General features: G+C 37.4%; 1 protein-coding gene across 4 annotated transcripts in view; it reads left to right on the forward strand.

Moving 5' to 3' along the window:
* The window catches only part of Cpr (Cytochrome P450 reductase), a 35,632-nt gene that overhangs the window by 11,332 nt on the left and 4,434 nt on the right, over positions 1-19,866 (forward strand). For 2 of the 4 annotated variants that reach the window (XM_076806666.1, XM_076806650.1), the window contains exons 2-4: positions 13,878-14,086; positions 14,238-14,430; positions 16,768-16,917. In XM_076806666.1, coding sequence (XP_076662781.1) covers positions 13,911-14,086; positions 14,238-14,430; positions 16,768-16,917 — 519 coding nt within the window. In that variant the 5' untranslated portion in view covers positions 13,878-13,910. Of the gene's footprint in view, positions 1-677; positions 884-5,080; positions 5,201-13,877; positions 14,087-14,237; positions 14,431-16,767; positions 16,918-19,866 lie in introns of those variants that run through there. The other 2 variants (XM_076806659.1, XM_076806641.1) reach the window with 2 other exon arrangements.

A 19,866-nucleotide genomic window follows, 5' to 3' on the forward strand; every position in this document is an offset into this window, starting at 1 on the left:
CTATTCTTCAGCTAATCGCAAAATTTCATAAAACGTTTAGCCCTTACGCTTACCTAAACTGAAGACTCGAAGCATTTCACAAATTATTCCTACCACTGAATTTGGGATGTATCTACTCGGGATTGCTGAGACAAACGGGTTTATTATAATTTCTAATTACTAATGAATTCATTAGAATGTGCCGCATTAAGAAAAAAATAATTAACTGGTTCTGAGCGAGAAAGAAAATCTGCAATTCAACAGATATACGCGATCAGAAACTTCGTGCGTGCGTGGTTCCATGTATACCCACCGTGCGAAATCTTTATATCTTAATTTTATCGCACGATATTTTGTCGAGAAAAGTGTCAAGAGTGGAATTCTGTCACAAAAACGAAGGAATGATATAACGCTGAATGCGTATTATGTAAGCGTTTTCAAATGACGAATCAACTGGTCTTCCGTGCTTAAAAAGTTATAGACAATTGTAGCCATATAACATAACAGTCATAGTTACTATCTGTTGCGTGGTTAGTGATCGAACGTCACTAGAGCACGTACGTTTTAACATGTCATTTCAATATGCGCGTGTGTACATTGTGTATGAACGTATACATGTAGGCATATCGTGCGCACGTGCACACAGGCTTGTTCAGTGATGACTTGCTAGTTCTTCGTTCCTCTCGTCGCGACGATACGTCGCTTCCACCAAGACTTGACATAACGTCGTGAACTCGCCGCCAGAGTAACGCGCCTGTTGTCGCACCACCGCGTTGTATATATTCCTAGTTCCGTTGTAGACTGTCGATGAATGTGTACGCTACGAAGATCTCACGATTTTGATCGCTTTAGCCACTGTACTTGCTGATCTCAGTTATTTCACCTGCGCGGAATGGATTTGCCGGTAAGGATGACGAATGTGACACAGTTGTGCGATATAAATTGTTTAAATCGGAGAGATAAAATGTTCATTTCATTATCACAGAACGTTCAGTAAGTTTGTTTATTTGAAAAAAAAAAAAATCATGAACCAGTAAATTTCGATGGGCTCCTCTGCTGGATTATTCGTAACATTATATTTGTATGTTTATTGGCAACAGTGGCAGAATCAACAACAGTAATGTAATGAATTTTTCTTTAACGATCATAAGCGGTTAATTGTTCCCCGACCTCAGTCGCGGAATCGCACGCGTTTTAATCGCATTTTAAATGTAAATGCAACGAAAGGATGTCGCAAAATGTTTGCAGTTTATGTCTGCGTATGATGACTTTCATTGACTTTTCATATCGCATACATTGCAGTGTGCTTGTGCCCGATATTTAAAAACGCTCAAGTATCTGTGCGTTGATACCAGATAGTGTGGCTAAATTACGTATTATAATCAAGTTCTGGAGACGAAATGCTGATTACGTCAGGTTTAAATGCACGCTATTTTTCATTTTCTGTTAAACTGTACATTTTCTGGTGGAAAATTTGAAAATATAGCTCATACGCGATAACAAATGTAAACAATTTTAACCAAGAGCGTACCTCTACGTAAATGTTTTTGTAACGCAAAGTTCTTAAAAAAAACTCAGATATGAATTCATGATATCCATAGAGTTCAAGGAAAATTACCCGTAGGAAAACTGCAAGTAATTGAAGATGATTTAATTATTTAATGGAGGTGTAGTAATGAATACAAAATGCTTCTGAAATAATAATTGTAGGCTGTCTAGGTAGCGAATTTCTATTGAAACGATCGGTAGACGCATATGACTGATTTTCTAGAAAATTAAATGAGAGTTTAACTTACTGGGAATATTGTTCAATTGACAATTTCCGATTTCAACGAAACTTAGCATATAGGTAGAGTATTAGAAAGTAGTAGAAACTTTAATTTTATATTGAATGGAATTCACATTAAAAGGGTGGAAAATTAACAAAGTTCGGGATGGAAAACCTTCTTACAAAGAGAGTATTTTAGGTGTCCACCTCCGATCATTTTGATTTTTGGATATGTTATAGAGAACCGAAAAATAAGAAATACGTGTTTTTTATTTTTCCCTGTTTTCATATTTGGGGGGTGGAAACTGCGTTCAAAGTTAGGGTTGAAAAATCATTTTTGTGGATTTTTGAAAATTTGGTGAGTCAGTCATATTTCGCATTCAAAGACACAAAATTCGTCCATTGACACTATTCCCCTATCTCTAATAGTTCTCGAGATATTCCACAAAAATGATTTTTCAACCCTAACTTTGAGCGCAGTTTTCACCCCCCAAATATGAAAACGGGGAAAAATAAAAAAACACGTATTTCTTATTTTTCGGTCCTCTATAACATATCCGAAAATCAAAATGATCGGAGGCGGACACCTAAAATACTCTCCTTGTTAAATAATTTCTTGGAAAATATTACACACAGGAAAGAACGTCATACAAAAAATACTTACAAGGGGAGGACAGGGTGTGATAGACATCGATTTTGATACGGTGGATCTATGTCGAAAATAAGTAAATAGGTGTCCGAGCGTTTAACCGAATAGGCCTTAATAATACAGATATTTACATGTAAATTATTAAAAATTTCATAGTAGCCATGGAGTTTTAGTGGGTAAAAATCCCACTGTTCCCTGGCGCCCAGGGTGGATTCCCCTCTGGAGGCGTCGGGGTGCCTTTTGAAGATTTCTCCACATTAAAATTAAAAATTAAAATTTTTTTTTATAAATTTTTATCTTTATCGTGGGGAAATCTCCAAAAGGCACCCGGCGCCTCCAGAGGGGAATTCCCCGGGGGCACCAGAGTACAGCGGGATTTTTACCCACTAAAACCCTATGAAATATTTAATAATTTACATGTAAATATCTCTATTATTAAGGCCTATTGGCTGAAACGCTCGGACACCTATTTACTTATTTCTGACATAGATCCACCGTATAAAAATCGATGCCTATCACACCCTGTCCAGATGTCTAATTGTAAGTATATACTAACGAAGTGATTATTCACGAATATAAATTGTAAAAATAATGAAAATTGAAGAGAAATATGCATCTACAATCATTATTATTATCACTATCCCTGCTTGCGACGCATGAACCTAAGAATCAAATGGAGTCTCAACAAAGTCTCAACATGGGCGAGGGGGTCGAGCCAGTCGATCGGGAGGAGAGACGTCGTGGTGGATGGCTTGTGATCGGCGGAGTAGTACGCATGCGTCGCGCTTTATTTGAAACGGAATGCTTATACAGGGTGTATTAAAATATGCTTATATATACAACACTATACATATACATGTATACTTATATATATATATATATATATATATATATATATATATATATATATATACTTACATATGAGTCCCTCAATTGACGAGTGGCATAAGTTTTACCAAGTCTTAAGAGACCAAAATATAATGTTGCAATTACGTGTTAACGTTTCAAAATCAACGACAAACTTAATCATAAAAAAAATATAAAGGAGGCAATGCCTCTTATCGATGATATGTCACTTTCATTAAACAATCACCGATCGTCCACCACCACATGCGCAGTATCATGCCCCGCCCCCCTCCCTCCCTTACTGACACGACCTTAGGCCCCGCAGCTTTGTGCTTCGTCCATTTAACACTATTCTTACCGACACTTCACCTGTACCTAGTTCTACCGCGACCGGTCAAATGACCGGTCTTTAACATAGCTTACATTTTTTAATATAGAATGAAGATAATAGCCAATTCGACAGTATAAAAATATAGTTTCTTTTATTCAAAAGTATATCATGTACATACGCGTATTTGAGGAAATGTAGTGAAGTTTAAAGGCGATTCAATTAGGTTGTACATAGGAAAATCTAATCGAAAATTTAAAAACAGTCATTTGACTGTTGTCGTGGTAGGAATAGTGTTAATTCCTAGGTCCATGGTTTGGATTGATTTTCATCAGGAAAATCTCACCACCCCATTGGCAATACTTTCACGAATATCTAATGGAGAATATAGAAATTGAAATTTTCATTATTAAATGGCTCATCGCGGGCTTGATTGTTGAGGCAGTGGTTAACTGGAAAATACATAAAAATCGTATACAGAATGAAAATCCCCGAGAAAATCCTACTCGTTGACGCCGATGAAAGTATTAATATATAAATGTGTTTGTTGTCAACTGAAAATTGCCTTGAAAGTTATGAATGGGAAACTTGATTAGTTTAATTCCTCTGAAACCACTAGTTCCTCGAAAAATTCGTGGTATTTCGTGAGTAATAATCTGGCCTGAAAGAAAATTGTCCAAGTTACACGCAGCATCATTATAGCCTGTCGTATTGCCTTTTGACTATATTTCTTATAAAATATAAATCGTATCTTTGTTAGCTGAAAAATAGGTATTATAAACAGTAAGTCGTTTTACTTTACGTTTGTAAACGTGCTTATCCATTTTGTTTTTAATTTACGATTGGTTTAGGAACAAAAGAATATAATTTTTACTGAAGCCTGGGGTATGTTTCATAGATTTGCTTGCAGAAAGTAATCGGATAAATTATTATTCAACAAAATAATCATAAAGGCTCTTATATAGCCTTGTACATGTGGCGAGAATGTATTCCCACCCCAGAAACCATAGGACAGCCGGCAGTTTAAATATTTAGTTAGAAAATTCTAATGTTTGTAAATTAATTCGTAAAATTCCATGAATGACCGTCATTGTCACGACGGTATAAAAGTAGATCCCAGCGCTCAAGTGTAATTTACATTTTTCTTTGTTTCTAAGCAGCTCGGAAAATTGGAAAACGAAGTAGGTCCGTTCATCGACGTAGCACACTACTTACAATAGTTATTTTTTTATCTAATAAAAATATGATTCATTCGAAATACTGCTAAAAGGAAATCCGATAGGCTATAGTGACTTCGCCTAAAACATGACCAAATTTTCGTTTAGGCCATGTTAGCTTTCTTAGTAACCACGTAAAGCTACTTCTTCATTACTGCCACTTCTATAAGCCATTGTAAAGGTCTCGTCAAGATGAATCGATTGATACAATTTTTAACTGACATACCCCTATTTTTATTTTTATTTACGCAGTAAAATTTTCACCTTTTCTTCGGACGAAAGAGTTTTTCGAGTGATGTCCGTTTGCATCGATCATCGCAGCAGGTGCTGTAATCAATCCGGATAAGATGTGTACGCGCTTCAGCATATTCAACGATGGCAATCTTGGGTCGATGCCAACGGACATCCTCTAAGTATGTAACTAGCTATTATGACGTAAGGGTCGTTCTGTTGTACTCCATTATTTTATGTCGAATAATCTCGTACTAAGAGCCGTTGAAATCGTCTAAATATTCGTTATTCTAATGGGAATAACAGAGTATAACATATCATTTAAAAAAATAGAGGTGACCTTGAAGTCTCTGAAGATCTTCCACCCACAAAAGATTTATTACTACATCGCGCGTTATGACCCCCTCGGTATCGTCCAACTTTTATAAATAAATTTTTTTTATACCTCTAAACATATTAATAGAGACATTTTAGGTGATCAAAGTTATTGTCCCACTCTATATAGTAACTCGTTGAGGCGAGCCGTTGACCACTCATAAAGATATGGTCGTCGGCGAAGATACTTTGTCGATGGTGATAGGTCCCTTCTATACTTTATCGGTGATACGGGCTAGATTCAGGCCAACTCGTTCACTTTCGTATTTGGGTGTCAGGAACGTTTATGATACTAGATTATATTTTAGTCTATGTAAAATTAGAGGGGCTTAGTTCATCATTTTCGAGTTTCAGAATTGTTTAAAAAATACAGGCTTTCAAAATTGACATCTTTTGCCGATTTCTACTAAAACTGCTTTCACAAATCGACCAACGTCAACAGTGGCAGTCAACGGCGCACAGTGGGACGGATCGACACTTAAGTAGGCATTCGCTTCATTTTTTACATATTTAACCATTTAGTGATTACCAGCTTTAGATTGCAGAATTTAGATACAAATTTTATAAAAAAAAATTTTTTGTGAAAATAGACACATCCATCTGGATTAGCCAGGCATAATTAGCTGGGGGTACGTTTTTCGTAACTCCAGAGTTTACTTCTGGAAAGTTTTTAAGCGATACACAAACACACAAATATTTAAACTTTCTGCCTTATTACAGATTATCTTATACTTAAGATAATCGAAGATTACAGGTAATATGTTGCATAATACATACAAAAATCTTTAGAATCTCTGATAAGAAATTTAAATAAAATACAGAACTTGATTACGTATCCGAATCATCTAGCGAAGATAATGTTTCTGGCCATATTTGTTTTCTCCGCTCTGTTCTTATCAATGGGATTCTTGGTGTTGAAATGTATGGATCAGAGCTTATTAATAAATTATTTAGAACATCTTGAGTTGTCATTTTTCGGCTTCTGTTTCTCGCGTGTAATTCCCCGAAACTCGATTCCAATCACTCTCTGATTACATGCATGATTCATTCTTATCTATCTAGCGTTTCATTCATACTTTTGCGCGTTTCACACCTCTGCGTGCTTCCGCTCCAACATATATTACTTATTATTATTATATTTTACCATTACTCAATTACAGTATTTTGAAGTTAAAAACATTCATTTTGCACCAGTATTATTGAAAATAAAAAATTGAAGCAAAATAATATATTTTTCCTGACTTGCACCTGCTTTTGTACAAAAAATATTAATTTTCAAAGGGTCGGATGCGGACGGATATATATAATTGAATTTTGTGAAATTGAATCTATCCAGAATTATGAGGTATGCTTGGATTTACGAACAATTACGAACAATTCTTTTAATTTAGAAAAATACGAAAATGGTAACAAAAAATTGAATTTGGCAATAGAATATAAGTATTTATATTTTTTATTTCTAGAAAAAGACTAATTAAAACTATATAAAAAGCTGGTAATTTTCTAGAAATGGAAATATAACAATTTTTTTAGAATATTTAACAGAGGAAGCCCAGAAAGCCCGAAATAAAGATTTCAAAAACTACTGCGAATTATACGCAAAAAGAGCAGCCGAAAAATGACAAATCAAGATGTTCTAAATAACTTATTAATAAACTCCGATCCATATAATTATATGGAAATTAACATCAAGAGTCCCATCGTTAAAAAGAGCGACGAGAAAAAAAAATTGTTGTATTTATTATACAATATATATCCTGTAATCTTAGATTATAATCAATAAATGATGAAACATGTCAAAAATGAAGGGAATGCCTCCCTTCAAACGTAGACATCTCTGGACGTGGCCGTATCTTTGTTAAAAAACATCCGATTTTTATGAAACTCAGCTTCTTTAAAGGCAAATGATCATACTTTCCGACTGTAAGCACAAAAATTGCAAAAAATATTGTTTGCACTCTCTAACATTTGACAAACGTCGGTTCAGATCTGGACGCGGCCTTAAATTTGTTCACATGTTTATTGCCTCAAAGATTCAACTCGTTCGGCTTTATTGAACTTATTGTTTCCTCATAATTTAGGGCATTTTTGTGGAATGTGTCCTATATGCGCTACGGCATTCCTCTTCGAGCAGTAATTTTTGCACTTCTTCGCTCTTAACTCCAGTGTGAGTTACTGCAAGTCAGCTGAGCAACAACTCATCATCAGCAATGGCCTTTTTTTATATCAGCAAGCTGATGGACGAGCGCTAATACAGCACTCACATGTTCACTCATGGATGAATAGCTTTCATGTTTAGTGCGATAGAGTTTTCTCTTCGAAGTTAGAACTGCCTCGGACCAGAACTTTGAAAAGCTTTTTCTAAATTGGCCCAGGCTTTCTAGGCAGACACAGCACCACGAATGTGACTCACGCATGCCGGCTTTACAGCTGAGCAAATTTTGGCTAGGGAACGCGAATCCCTATCCACATCCTGATCCTCATCCATTACAGATTTCCGTAAGCCACAATCGATCAAAACCATGCGTGTCTGGAACTTCCAGTTACCACAATTTTTATGTTTGTGCCAACTTTTCTATGCTTGGAAGGCCGGCCGAACTAATCATTATCAGGGCCGTCGAAGTGTAATCAGTAGCATTAGCGAAACCATTTGCACTTATCGTAACCATTTCTTCAAGCTCGCATACAACAGCGCAACTTTAGAAATATGTAGTCATATATGCTGAAAAAAAACATCGCGTGGTAAAATAACCTTTCCTTGTATTACACCCAAGAAAAAAGCGAATAAACACCGTTTTGGGCAGTGGAAATAGAAACTGTAGCCTGAGCCCAAACCTGCTAGAACATGAGGACACAAGGGGTTCGATCACCTTGGACGAATCAAAGTCATTATTGTTTTTGGCAATTTTGGGGGGAAGATAATAATATATTAAAATGGGAAATTCAATATGAAAGCTTTTATTGTACGAATCTCGAAGGAAAAAGTCGAAAATTTTCTACTTCTTACAAAGTGGCGACGCTAGAGCCGTGATACGCACCATCTTTTCGAGCGACGTTTTTCGTGGTGTTCAACCACACGGCTACACCGTTTGACCTAGAACAAAAAACATAAATTATTATTTTCTGTAGAAATATTTGTATGCTAATGTATACGAAGCAACAAAATTGGAAATGTAGAAAGGTATTATTAAATTTCACCGATACATAACATATTTAGAAAGTTATTACTATATAAATAAATAACTCACAATCAGAAAGAAAAATAGCAAAATTGTATTTAACGATGCATGTATATATGTATGTATTTATTAGTATATAATTGTCTACATTTTGTAAATGATGTACAGTGTGTCCGCGGGAAGACTGAACAGCTGGATATCTCCTAATGTATTGGAGATAAAAAAATAAAAAAAATATGGCGTTGCATGGTTCGAGGGGGCCAATTTATTAGCGCAGAGGAATTTTTTTTTCGATTATTATTTTAAAAGATACGATGGTCAAGTTCAGTTTTTTAAATTGAACTATTTTTTTTGAAGAGGTGAGTTGATAGTGCGTTCCAAGACAAATTCAATAAGCTTTAATGTATACAGTTGATTTCCACTGGTTTTTCAGATATTGCGCTTGCAAATTTACCGATTTTCACTGGAAGAAAACCCGCTGAATTAGCAAGAACCGGGGACGGTCTTGCTGGCGTCGCGGGTGGCCTTGCCTGTTGAAACAGATATCTACCTGCCAAAGGTCTGGGTTAGGAATGGCAGGCCCAAAGGCTGGACAATTCCTTTTCCGTCAGAAATGCTACTTACTAATGTTAATGTTTCAAAACGTCGTAACATTTTCTCAATTCCCTCATTCAGACTCAATTTTCAACTTCAATAGTCTTTTATTTCGCACTTGCTTCTACGCTCGGATGGCCGGTTCTTTTAGAAGGGATGCAAGTTCGATTGGTTAGGTGAGGAGGTGTGAAATTTGCTAGACCAAATTTCTAAACTATAGGGAGCAGATTGCATTAGGACCAATCGGATTCAGCAGGTTTTCTTCCAGTTTTCTTCCACCACAATTCGCAAGCGCAATATCTCAAAAACCAGTGGAAATCAAGTATATACATTAAAGCTTATTGAATTTGTCTTGGAACGTACTATCAACTTACCTCTTCAAAAAAAATAGTTCCATTTAAAAAACCGAACTTGACCATCGTATTTTTCAAAATAATAATCGAAAAAAAAATCGTCTGCGCTAATAAATTGGCCCCCTTGAACCATGCAACGCCATATTTTTTTATTTTTTTATTTCCAATACATTAGGAGATATCCAGGCTGTTCAGTCATCCCGCGGACACCCTGTATACAGGGCGCTCGGCTACAAGTGGAAATAAATTTAAGGGTTGATTTTAGATACCATACTCAGACGAAAATCAAGAATAACGAAATTGCGGTTGCGGCTTCGTTTGTTAATTATAAGCGCTTAAAGTTATGCCTGAAAGCAGGCAATTTGCGTGCACCGCTGCGCGCGGGACAAGTCAGGCGAGGAGTCGAGCAGTGGTCGTCAAAGCCGTATTCGCCCAACGTCAAAAAAAAAAGAAAATATCGTTTCTCCTGCACTAAAATGTGTAAAAAATTTTAAAAAAAATCCCGCACTGAACGCGCAAAACAATTGAAAAAAAAACCATTAAATGTACCCGCACTAAAATTTGCCACGATAAAAAAAAATACATTCACACGTACTCAGACAATTAAAGCTAATAACCCTTCATAAATAACTGAAAGTAAGTTTATCGACGTAAGCGCTCGGGTCGACTGAATGTTTTTCTACTTCGCGATGGTCGTTCAAATAATGCACGCGAGCAGGTAGGCCCAAATTACTTTACAACCCCAAATGTGGCGGTCGGGTCAGAGTTTCTTTCTTTCCCATTTATTGCAGTTTGAAAATACTTGAACTTTCTCTGTATCAGTTTAGGGGAACTCTTTCGGGTTGACCGACGAAAACAGTCGCAACAAATTCTTCGAGCGCAGTACATCAACCAAGCGAGCATACAAATATTCTGCTCAGCAAAAAAAATCAGCTGTTTTCGTTTTGCTGATCCTCATTGTCAACCTAGTTCCGTCGATAGTAATTTATTTCACCCAGCATCGCCACATCGCGAAATAGACAATCATTAAGAGCTATCAATTGTCTGATTGCGTGTAAATCTGACCATTTTTTGGCGTGTTCAGTGCGGGTGAATTTGTGTTCTTTTTCAATTTTTTTCACACGGTTTAGTGCAAGAGATCTGATAATTTTTTTATCTTTTTTTTGGTGGTGTGATTTCTGTGCGTGTCTATCTTGCTATATACGCAGACCTATCTGTGACTTTTTAACCCTTTCGGGTATCCGGAGTGCACGTGACCCGGTGGGATCACCGTTTTCTGCAATAGTCTGGTGCAACCGAGTTTTCCACGAGAACCTAATATTCAATTGAAGGCATTCATGTCCCCACTATTTTCTAGCCGATTTTCATAGTATAAAAAGGCCCACGAATGCATACTCGGGGGTTCATTTCAAGTCTAGTGCGCATAGACGAAAGAGGCTTACGGGACCGAGGAACATTCTCCTTCAAGTATTATTTCAACTTAAACCATACAGTGCGCAGAGTTGCTGATAGGCGTTGCAATTATGAAACTCTTTAGGTACGTATACGCGGCGACACTTTTGTGTCTAGATCAAGTGCCTTTTGTGTCTACTTAGCCAGAGCTAGTTGCAGCGTCTTCAGTCTAGCTCTAGCCGCAACTCCCGCGACGATAGGTCTAATTCAGTGTCGCGGACTGCTCTAGGCAGTTTCCAATCTTCTGGAAATTTTCTTGAGTGTCGCATACACTTGATCCAGACACAAAAGTGTCGTCGTGTAGACGTACCTAAAGAGTTTAATAATTACAACGCCTGTCAGCAACTCTACGCACTGTATGGTTCAAGAGACCCCCCGTATTTTTCAGTGGGTCAAATCTGAGAGGTGGACTTAGGCACCGCGACAATCAAACACTTCAATGATTGTAAAGACCGAGTTTATAGAATGTAGGGGAGACCGGGGCAATGTGAACCTCGGGGTAAAATGAGCTTTCTTCATTTATTCTTTAGCAATAGAATATATTTACAAATTTTGGTGACATAATAAATGTGTGTGATACCACAATGATAATTATGCACATTCATATATCGAAAAATGGAAATTCATTTAAAAAATTAGAAATTAATTTTTGTAGACTTCCGTTTGGTTTTCTTTTCAATTTAGGTTTTTGGATAAATAAGTCTTAAATGTGTTATTTTAACTCCAATTTTTTTCTGCGTGTTTATAACAACCTTACAAACATACGTGTACACGCGTTTGAGGAAACATTAATCCTAACATTATTAAATAATTAATTTTCCACTGAGTACATATTCGGGGTAAAGTGACCGGGGTAAACAGCTGCAAATGGCTGCTAAGAACCAATGCGCAAGTGATGTGCGCAACGTCCTAACCTATCAGCTGGCTAGAAAACCACGCGGCGTGGTGAAACAGGAACTAACCTCAAAAAAATGAAAAATCTGCCAGAGTTTTTGACAACCACAGTGCAAAAAAGCCAGAAGCTGCCGTGCTACACACGTCATTCCAGCGCAAGGGGTTAATATTTACCTGTATCCTTAATTAAAGTTCTTATTTTGTTGCACCTCACTTTACCCCGGATAGGAGTTGCATCATAGGAGTTGATTTCCCTCCTGATGATTAATTGATGTACCCCCGGATAGGAGTACCACTTGCATCATTTCTTTCAAGTTGAATTTTAATATACTCTAAGTTTATTTTAAGTATTGCTATTCGTCATTTATCAACAGTAATGTTTTAATTACATTATAAATCTATTTCCAAACATTTTTATTGAAAGGGAAAAATTTTATTCGACTTCAAACTTTCTCCGCCCCACTTTGCCCCGGTCTCCCCATACTTAGTTATTTCTTACTGAGAGTTCTTTTATTTGAATCTAATCATCGTCAGAGTTTCCACTACGAGATAAATCCACATAGATACATATTTACCGCTCGAGGTGTATCGCATTATAAAGTTACGAGGCTAAACTAACATTCCTAGTGGCTCCCGGAGATACCAGACCCCGGTTCGTCCGCTACTAACTAACACACTCCAACCAACAATCTTGAATCCACGGTTTCGCAGCCGCCAATCTTATTGCCCTCAGCCTCACTTCGTAACAATCTCGATAGCTCAATGGACTACTTACAGTGGACAGAATAGAAGCAATGGATTTCAAGCAGTAGGCAGGTCTTCTGTAATTTAACGATACCCTATAATTTTTAATTAAGTGTCGCAGAATCGACCAAGTGTGGTCATGCCGATTGTCGTAAATTTTGTCACAGCTTCCCTGAAAGGTAAATGACCATATGCGACAGTGGCTATGATCACCACTGCGGGACCCTTCTCCTATCTTCACCCGCGTGACACTGGCCCACTCTGATTGCCTGTTTTTGGGCAGAACACACTCAATCTTTAAACGCTTATAAATAACAAACGAAGCCACAACGGCAATATCGTTATTCTTAATTTTCGTCTTATTCCGGTATCTAGAATCAACCCTTAAATTGTTTCCCAGCTGTAGTCGAATATCCTGTATATATCGTTATAAGCACACATTTAACCCTCCGCTACTCGCGCGTGTGCACGGTGGTCAGTTTTTGGTTGAAAAAAAACGTTTTACCGTGATATATCGTACCCAGCACCCCTGTGTATTCTTCCAGCGGACATTTTTGCATAATGCTATGTACTTGTCAGGTTCAAATTCAGTTTGGTAGTGAAAAGGTCACGACCGAATTAAACAGCCTTTGCCGCCCAACCACTTGATTTGAATATTGCACCGTATAAAGGGAAAAACGTAATTAAAGAAATAGATAGGGGTCCTAAAAAATGCAAACACCAGAAAATGTTTTTATCGCCATAAATTGGCATGCGTGTATTCAGCACACATACGCGCCCACCGGGGGGTTAAACATGGTTATGACTGGCGACGTAAATAAAAAACATGGGGAGGGAGGATGATCCGCAAGCCCTTAGGCCCACTGCAGACGAGCGGTTTGCGTTCATTCGCAGTGAGGCACGACATGCGTACGGCAAAACGAACGCAAACATACCGCCTAGTAGCCGTCAAACGTTGCGTCCCGTGTGAACTGCTTCATATAAATTTATGTTCTGCTGAAACGCGCGCGGCAGATTGCCGCGGTGGTAAACTGCCGCACAAACCGCTCGTCTGCACTGGGCCTTAAACGGCCAACAGCGTATTTTCGATGCTTTCCAGAAACTATCGACATGAGCACACGCTAAAACCAAGCAACCGTTATCAATCTCTCTACCTGAAAACTCGCTAACGTCATTCAAAGCGTTAATAGCGTTTCTTTAATACTAATAGAAGGATGGGGTAGAAAATTAACCAGCACATTTTGAAAAACTTATTTGTTTTGTTATAGGCTGTAGGCGCATCACAACCTAAAGCAATAAGAATGGCGGGTTCTCCTGTACTAGACAACGAAGAAAGGACAGAAGTTCTGGAAGAACCACTTTTCAGTACCCTCGATATTATACTTCTTAGTGCACTCTTATTAGCTGCATTATGGTGGTTAATGCGTCGAAATAAACAAGAAGAATATACGCCAGTTACAAAGTCCTACTCCATTCAGTAAATATTATCTATATTTGAAAAAATCTTTTATCGAATTGTTCATGTATACGCATCATATTGTAGATAATTAGGGTGATATGATCAGGATGCAAACTTTCCTTACGTAAAGAAACTGTACAACGATTTAATCGAACACTTTTGGTTAAAGGCCGACGTTGTTTCCTGCGGTAACACCCTCGGAAAATTCATTTATAAAAAAGTTGAAAACTTCCGGAAGGAGTCTAGTAGTATTCTATGGCAGTCAAACTGGAACTGCTGAGGAATTCACAGGTCGGCTAGCTAAGGAGGGTATCCGGTACAAGATGAAAGGAATGGTGGCTGATCCTGAAGAATGCGACATGGTAAAAATTATTTTTTATAGATATTAATTAATTGTCCTTCGTAATATTTATTCTCGGATAAAATTATTTCCTTCAATTTGAAATTTCTGTTAAAAAAATATTTAATTTTTTTTTAGTACTTACATAATACTAAGAGTATGTAAAATATTAGGTAATGTCTCTCAAAATGCAACGTGATTGAGGCTGAAGTGTAGCAATTTTGTGAAGCTCTGGCACGTTTTCATATCTATAGTTATTCGGATTGGGGCTTAGAACATAATAACATGTACTACTGAAAGGCGCATTGAGAGCTTGAAATTGTGGCCAACATCGTACGTGAGCGAGAGAAGTAAAGCCCAGCGTTACCGGGAAATATGCTACGGAGCTTATTCATAGTGGAGGGGGAGATCACGCCACGCATGCGCGTGGTGACGCCGTGACGTCAAACCAATCAACGCCAAGATAGGTGTTGACGCCATGACGGGAAACGAACCGACGCCAGCGTCGAACCAGCGTCGACAACTTATTTCCCGGCGACGCTGGTTGGCCGTGGGGCCGCCCGTGACGTCACTTGGCGCTAGCGTCGTTTCGTTTCCCACGTGGCGTTGGCGTCGGTTCGTTTCCCACTTGGCGTACTCAGGCACACATATACCGCCACACGGTATAATATTTGCCGGAAACGTTACTAAAGCCCCAATCGCCGGCAATATGCATGCGCCGTGGCATAAAACCGAGGCAACGGCGATATCGGTACATGCGCATTGCGGGTGACCGGGGAATTATCCCTCTCGCTCGCACGATATCTTTCTCTCTCGCACAATATTGGTCGCAAACTCGCTCCACAGAAAACATAGGCAATGCGCCTTCCAGTGTAGGGATATTATTCCGACAGGAACCGGTGGCCGATTGAAATGAAGTTTGGAGAAGGGGGTGTGCACCCTAAATCTAAAATTGTAGCTTCGGGTATTTATTAGTTTCCGAAATATTAATAAAAAAATATTAATTTTTTTAAAAAATTTTTTGGACGTTGGTGCGGGCCCACTACCCGGGAACTCTCCCGTCTCATTTTTAGCATCGCCAAACTCACATCGGTTCGCTACCATGCTTTACGCGCCCGCGAGCGTGCCCGCGCCCCCGCACTAATCTAGCTTCAACCAATACTAATACCCAGTACAATTTGGAAAGTGAAATGCGTTGTGTCGGTATAAGCCAACAGAAATATTGTTAAGAGGGGGGACCGTGGTAACGTGATTAAAAAAAAATAACCGCCCCTTTTGCCCCCCCCCCCCCCCCCACAAACAAACACCGGGCGCCCATGATCATAGATATGGGAATGCCACGCATCGTTCCTCTTTCGCCGTGTGAGTGCGAGCTGTTCGAGATTCATCTTCGCCCGGTGTACCTTCAGGGAATATGATTTCCTCGGCTCGACCATATACCCACGTTGTAGGAACCTGCCCTTCCTAGGCGCAATGTGCAAGGCAAACATGCGAAAGTATTTTTCTCAGAGCCGCTTAAAAATGACGATCAAAGTACCTGTGAAGAGTGGTCTTATGTCGATATTTGATAACTAGTACTTACACGAAGTGCAAGCAATTCTCGGAGACCAGCCGCACTCACACAGTGATAAAGCCAACCAAATAGTGTGCACACATATCAGTTCTGTGTCAGTTCAGTGCCAGTGGTAAGAAAAATAAGGGATAGAGTATCGCTTCTTCTTACCACTGGCACGCTGGCCCTTAGGAGAGTGCCCACAGGCGAATTACACGGGTCTCTTTAGTTGGTTCCTTCATATACAGTAAATATTCGTTATATGTTCACCAGAAATATTCGTTATATGATCGTCACCTCGCTCCACCAACTAGGCGGATCTCCCTCGGAAACAGTCAAGCGTGAAAGGTGGTACGAGATAAAACATAAGCCAACGTGCCGGCGTCGCATTTATAAGAAGTTAACGGCCTGGCATTTAAAGACCACAGCCTTAATGACAAATTAAATGTTTGGTTTTATTTTTATGAAAATATTTTTAACATATTAATGAGATTTTTCTGATGTCAATAAGACCAAATACGATGTGATTTGGATCATATTGAGTCAGTTTCATATTCGACTGTCGTTCATTCTTTCTCATTCGCTCCCAGTTTTTCTTAATCGCTGTCCTTTAGGTCTACTCTTATATGGAATGGTATATAGTTGCGTTTCGGGGAACATTACTTGTAATAGGTTCAAAAAACTCAAATATTTACACAAAATATATTATCTATATACCTATTACAAAACAAAAAATTTGTTCCAATTTCTTATTGTTTTGTTAGCTTATACGTTGTCAGTTAAAATAATTATTATTTATATTAACAGGAGGAATTAATACATTTGAAAACAATTCCAAATAGTTTGGCAGTATTCTGTCTAGCTACATATGGAGAAGGTGACCCAACAGACAATGCTATGGAATTTGTTGACTGGTTAAAAAATGGCGATGCTGATCTCACTGGATTAAATTACTCTGTACGTATGATCTTTATGTTTCAATTTAAAAGTGTTAAAATTAAAAATCATGAAATATGTAAAACCTCATAACACATTCTGCTCAAAATTTTCTGAATTCAGTACCCTTGCGTTCAGATTTTTTATGATTTCAGAATCACTTTGGTACTGTCGTTTGCAGAAAAGAAGGCGCCCGGACGCTAAGCGTGCAAGGGGCCTACTTTGCTCGCATTGACTCCCACCGCCTGTGACCCGTTCGCTTACTTTGTATTCGTCGACGTTGTCGCGTCGGCCAATGCGAGCAAAGTAGCCCCCTTACCCCGCTTAGCACCTGGACGTCTTCTTTTCTGCAAACGACAGTAGTGCCACACTACTAGTGCGAACCCCAAATACATATAAAATTTTCACTTCGGGAATATACTAGTTTCCGAGATATTAATAAAAAATTATTGTTAATTATATTTTTACACGTTAAGCTTGATCTAGTACGTACACGTAGCTGCGAGCCCCCTCATCCGCCCAAAAAATCTAGCTCCAAACCTATACCGATACCTCGGAAACGATTAATACAGGTGTAACTAATTCCGAATAAATACTAAAATATTTTTATGAATATCTCGAAAACTAAAACCGAGCGGCGGTGACATGTATAGGAAAAAGTCGTTCAGAATGATGACCTTCATAACAAATTTCAAGGTCATCAAAATCGGTGAGGTGTGCTCCCTTCTACATATATGTATTATGTAGTGGTATGTACCCTCCAGGATATCGCTGTTCACACTATTTCAGTGGATCACTTAATCAGGTTCATCTGTATAAATGTTGAAGGCATTATCTGTTGCTAAATTTGTTTCACGAACCATACTTTAACACGCCCATTATTTTGGCTATTTTCGCTAAGTTATAAGGAATACAGTAACCAAAGAATCTTTATGCAAGGAAAGAAATTGCTGTCTAAGAGGAATCGAATGATACTATTGTCACCTTGAAAATCAGATAGACGCCTTAAAGTTTATAATCTCAAGCATGTTCCGAATAGAAACTGGTAGGAAATTCAAATTTGAATAAAAAGAATTTTAGAGGCATTTGTGGACAGTACATTAACGATGTCCAAACTTTAGCAACTAAGCACAATATCCTGCAAAATTGCAACTTTAGTAACAAAATCAAGCTTTGAGGATGTTTTGTGAATTAATAGTTTTCAAGTTTTTATTCTACTAAATAGTCAGAGGGTGAAATTGGAAAATAATAAAAAAAAAAAGTAAAACCTCCGCACCGGGATTTGAACACCGGATTTTTTGTTTGCGATTTCCACCCCCGTACCTTTTCATTGTCAGCTGAATATTTCTTGCTTGACTATAAACAATTTGTAGTTCTAAAAATATAAAAATGAGATTGCAATTAATGCTACAATGTAGGCAAGCAAAACAGATACATCATTTTTTAGTATATTTGGATATATAAAAACTTTTTAGTGAAAGAAATGCAAAGCAAAGATAATTATACAATATATAACCTGCTGTCGAAGGTAGATACACAGTTCTTTTCATTAAACAGCATAATACCTGTGTTTGAAAGTCAAAATAAGTAAGTCATATTTTCAGCAAAAAAAATCTGTTTATAATTAAAATAATTTTATATTTATGGAAAGAAGGGAATGCATAAAACGAATGTTTTCTTATCGAAAGAAGAATACAATAAGATAAAAGTCCAAGGTATATTCCATCTGACAAAATAATATAATTTCAATTTGACTGATTTAAATAACAGAATTAACAGACATGATTGTGTTTCAAATTTTTTTATTGTAACAGAAATAATGTCAATTTTTCTATAACATATTTCATATAAAAGAAAGTAGTATATATAAAACAAGTAAATTTATATCACAATTGTTTCCTTCCTTTTTTTCTGATTACCATTTTAAACATTTTCAGCATTATTTCCAGACTGTTAATACTTTGGACATTTTTTCTTATTTAATCTATATCAGAATCAGCTTCTCACACTTATTTTCTCACTCGGAATCTGTTACTTTACTTGCATTTACTTTAAATTAGTATTATTTTCTTTAGTATTCTTTTTTGCTCTGTATGTTACTTAAAATATACAATAAAATAACCCCTGGTTGTCACATCTCCTTTTTCGAATGCTGTTGTCACACTGGGTCAATTTGACCCTGCCAATTTCCAATCAGTTGTTATATAAAAACTACTTGTTGAATTAAGTCTCAAAAATTCTGAGATAAAGTTTGAACATTGTAGAATATATGCTCATCATTGAAAGTTGACATTTAAAGTGTCTTGGTGGTTAAAAAAAAAATGAAGCAATAAGAGTTCCAACAAAAAGTTTTTTGCTTAAAAAATTGCAGGGTCAATTTGACCCAGTGTGACAGCCGAGGGTTAAACAAAATCAAAGAAAAATGAATAATTCATGCCGTACTTGGACCATCATTGAGAATTAACAATTGATGTTGTTAACTTTAAAGGGCAATACTTCGAAAGTTAATACGACCCATATTATTATAAATCATATGTAAATTTTTTATAATGGTTAAAGATTCTACGAGAATTTAAATCATATACACATAACTTCAGTCATAGAAGTAACAGAGATTACGTAAGCGATTTCTAACGGCCAGACAGTCAGGCACACGTGTATAGTTGTTTCGCAATCACTAACGATTCACGTTAGCTTCATTTTCTCCTGGCATAAATATGAAGTTGTTGCATTAGTCGAAGCGAATGTAAACTATTATAATTTGTACATTGGACTGTAGAATACGCTTTATAAATATTTTAATTATGAACTTGAGAAAATTCAATAATATCGTACGCTTGATAATGAAACATCACAGGTACAGTAGCGCCACTAAGCGGTACTTTGCAACATTATTTCTACCACCAACATACGAGGTATTTGCGGCTTCGTTTTTTGAATTCCTTTCGTTACCCAAGATCTTTAAATGAC

This window comes from Andrena cerasifolii, chromosome 1, assembly GCF_050908995.1.
Source record: "Andrena cerasifolii isolate SP2316 chromosome 1, iyAndCera1_principal, whole genome shotgun sequence".
Lineage (NCBI taxonomy): Eukaryota > Metazoa > Arthropoda > Insecta > Hymenoptera > Andrenidae > Andrena > Andrena cerasifolii.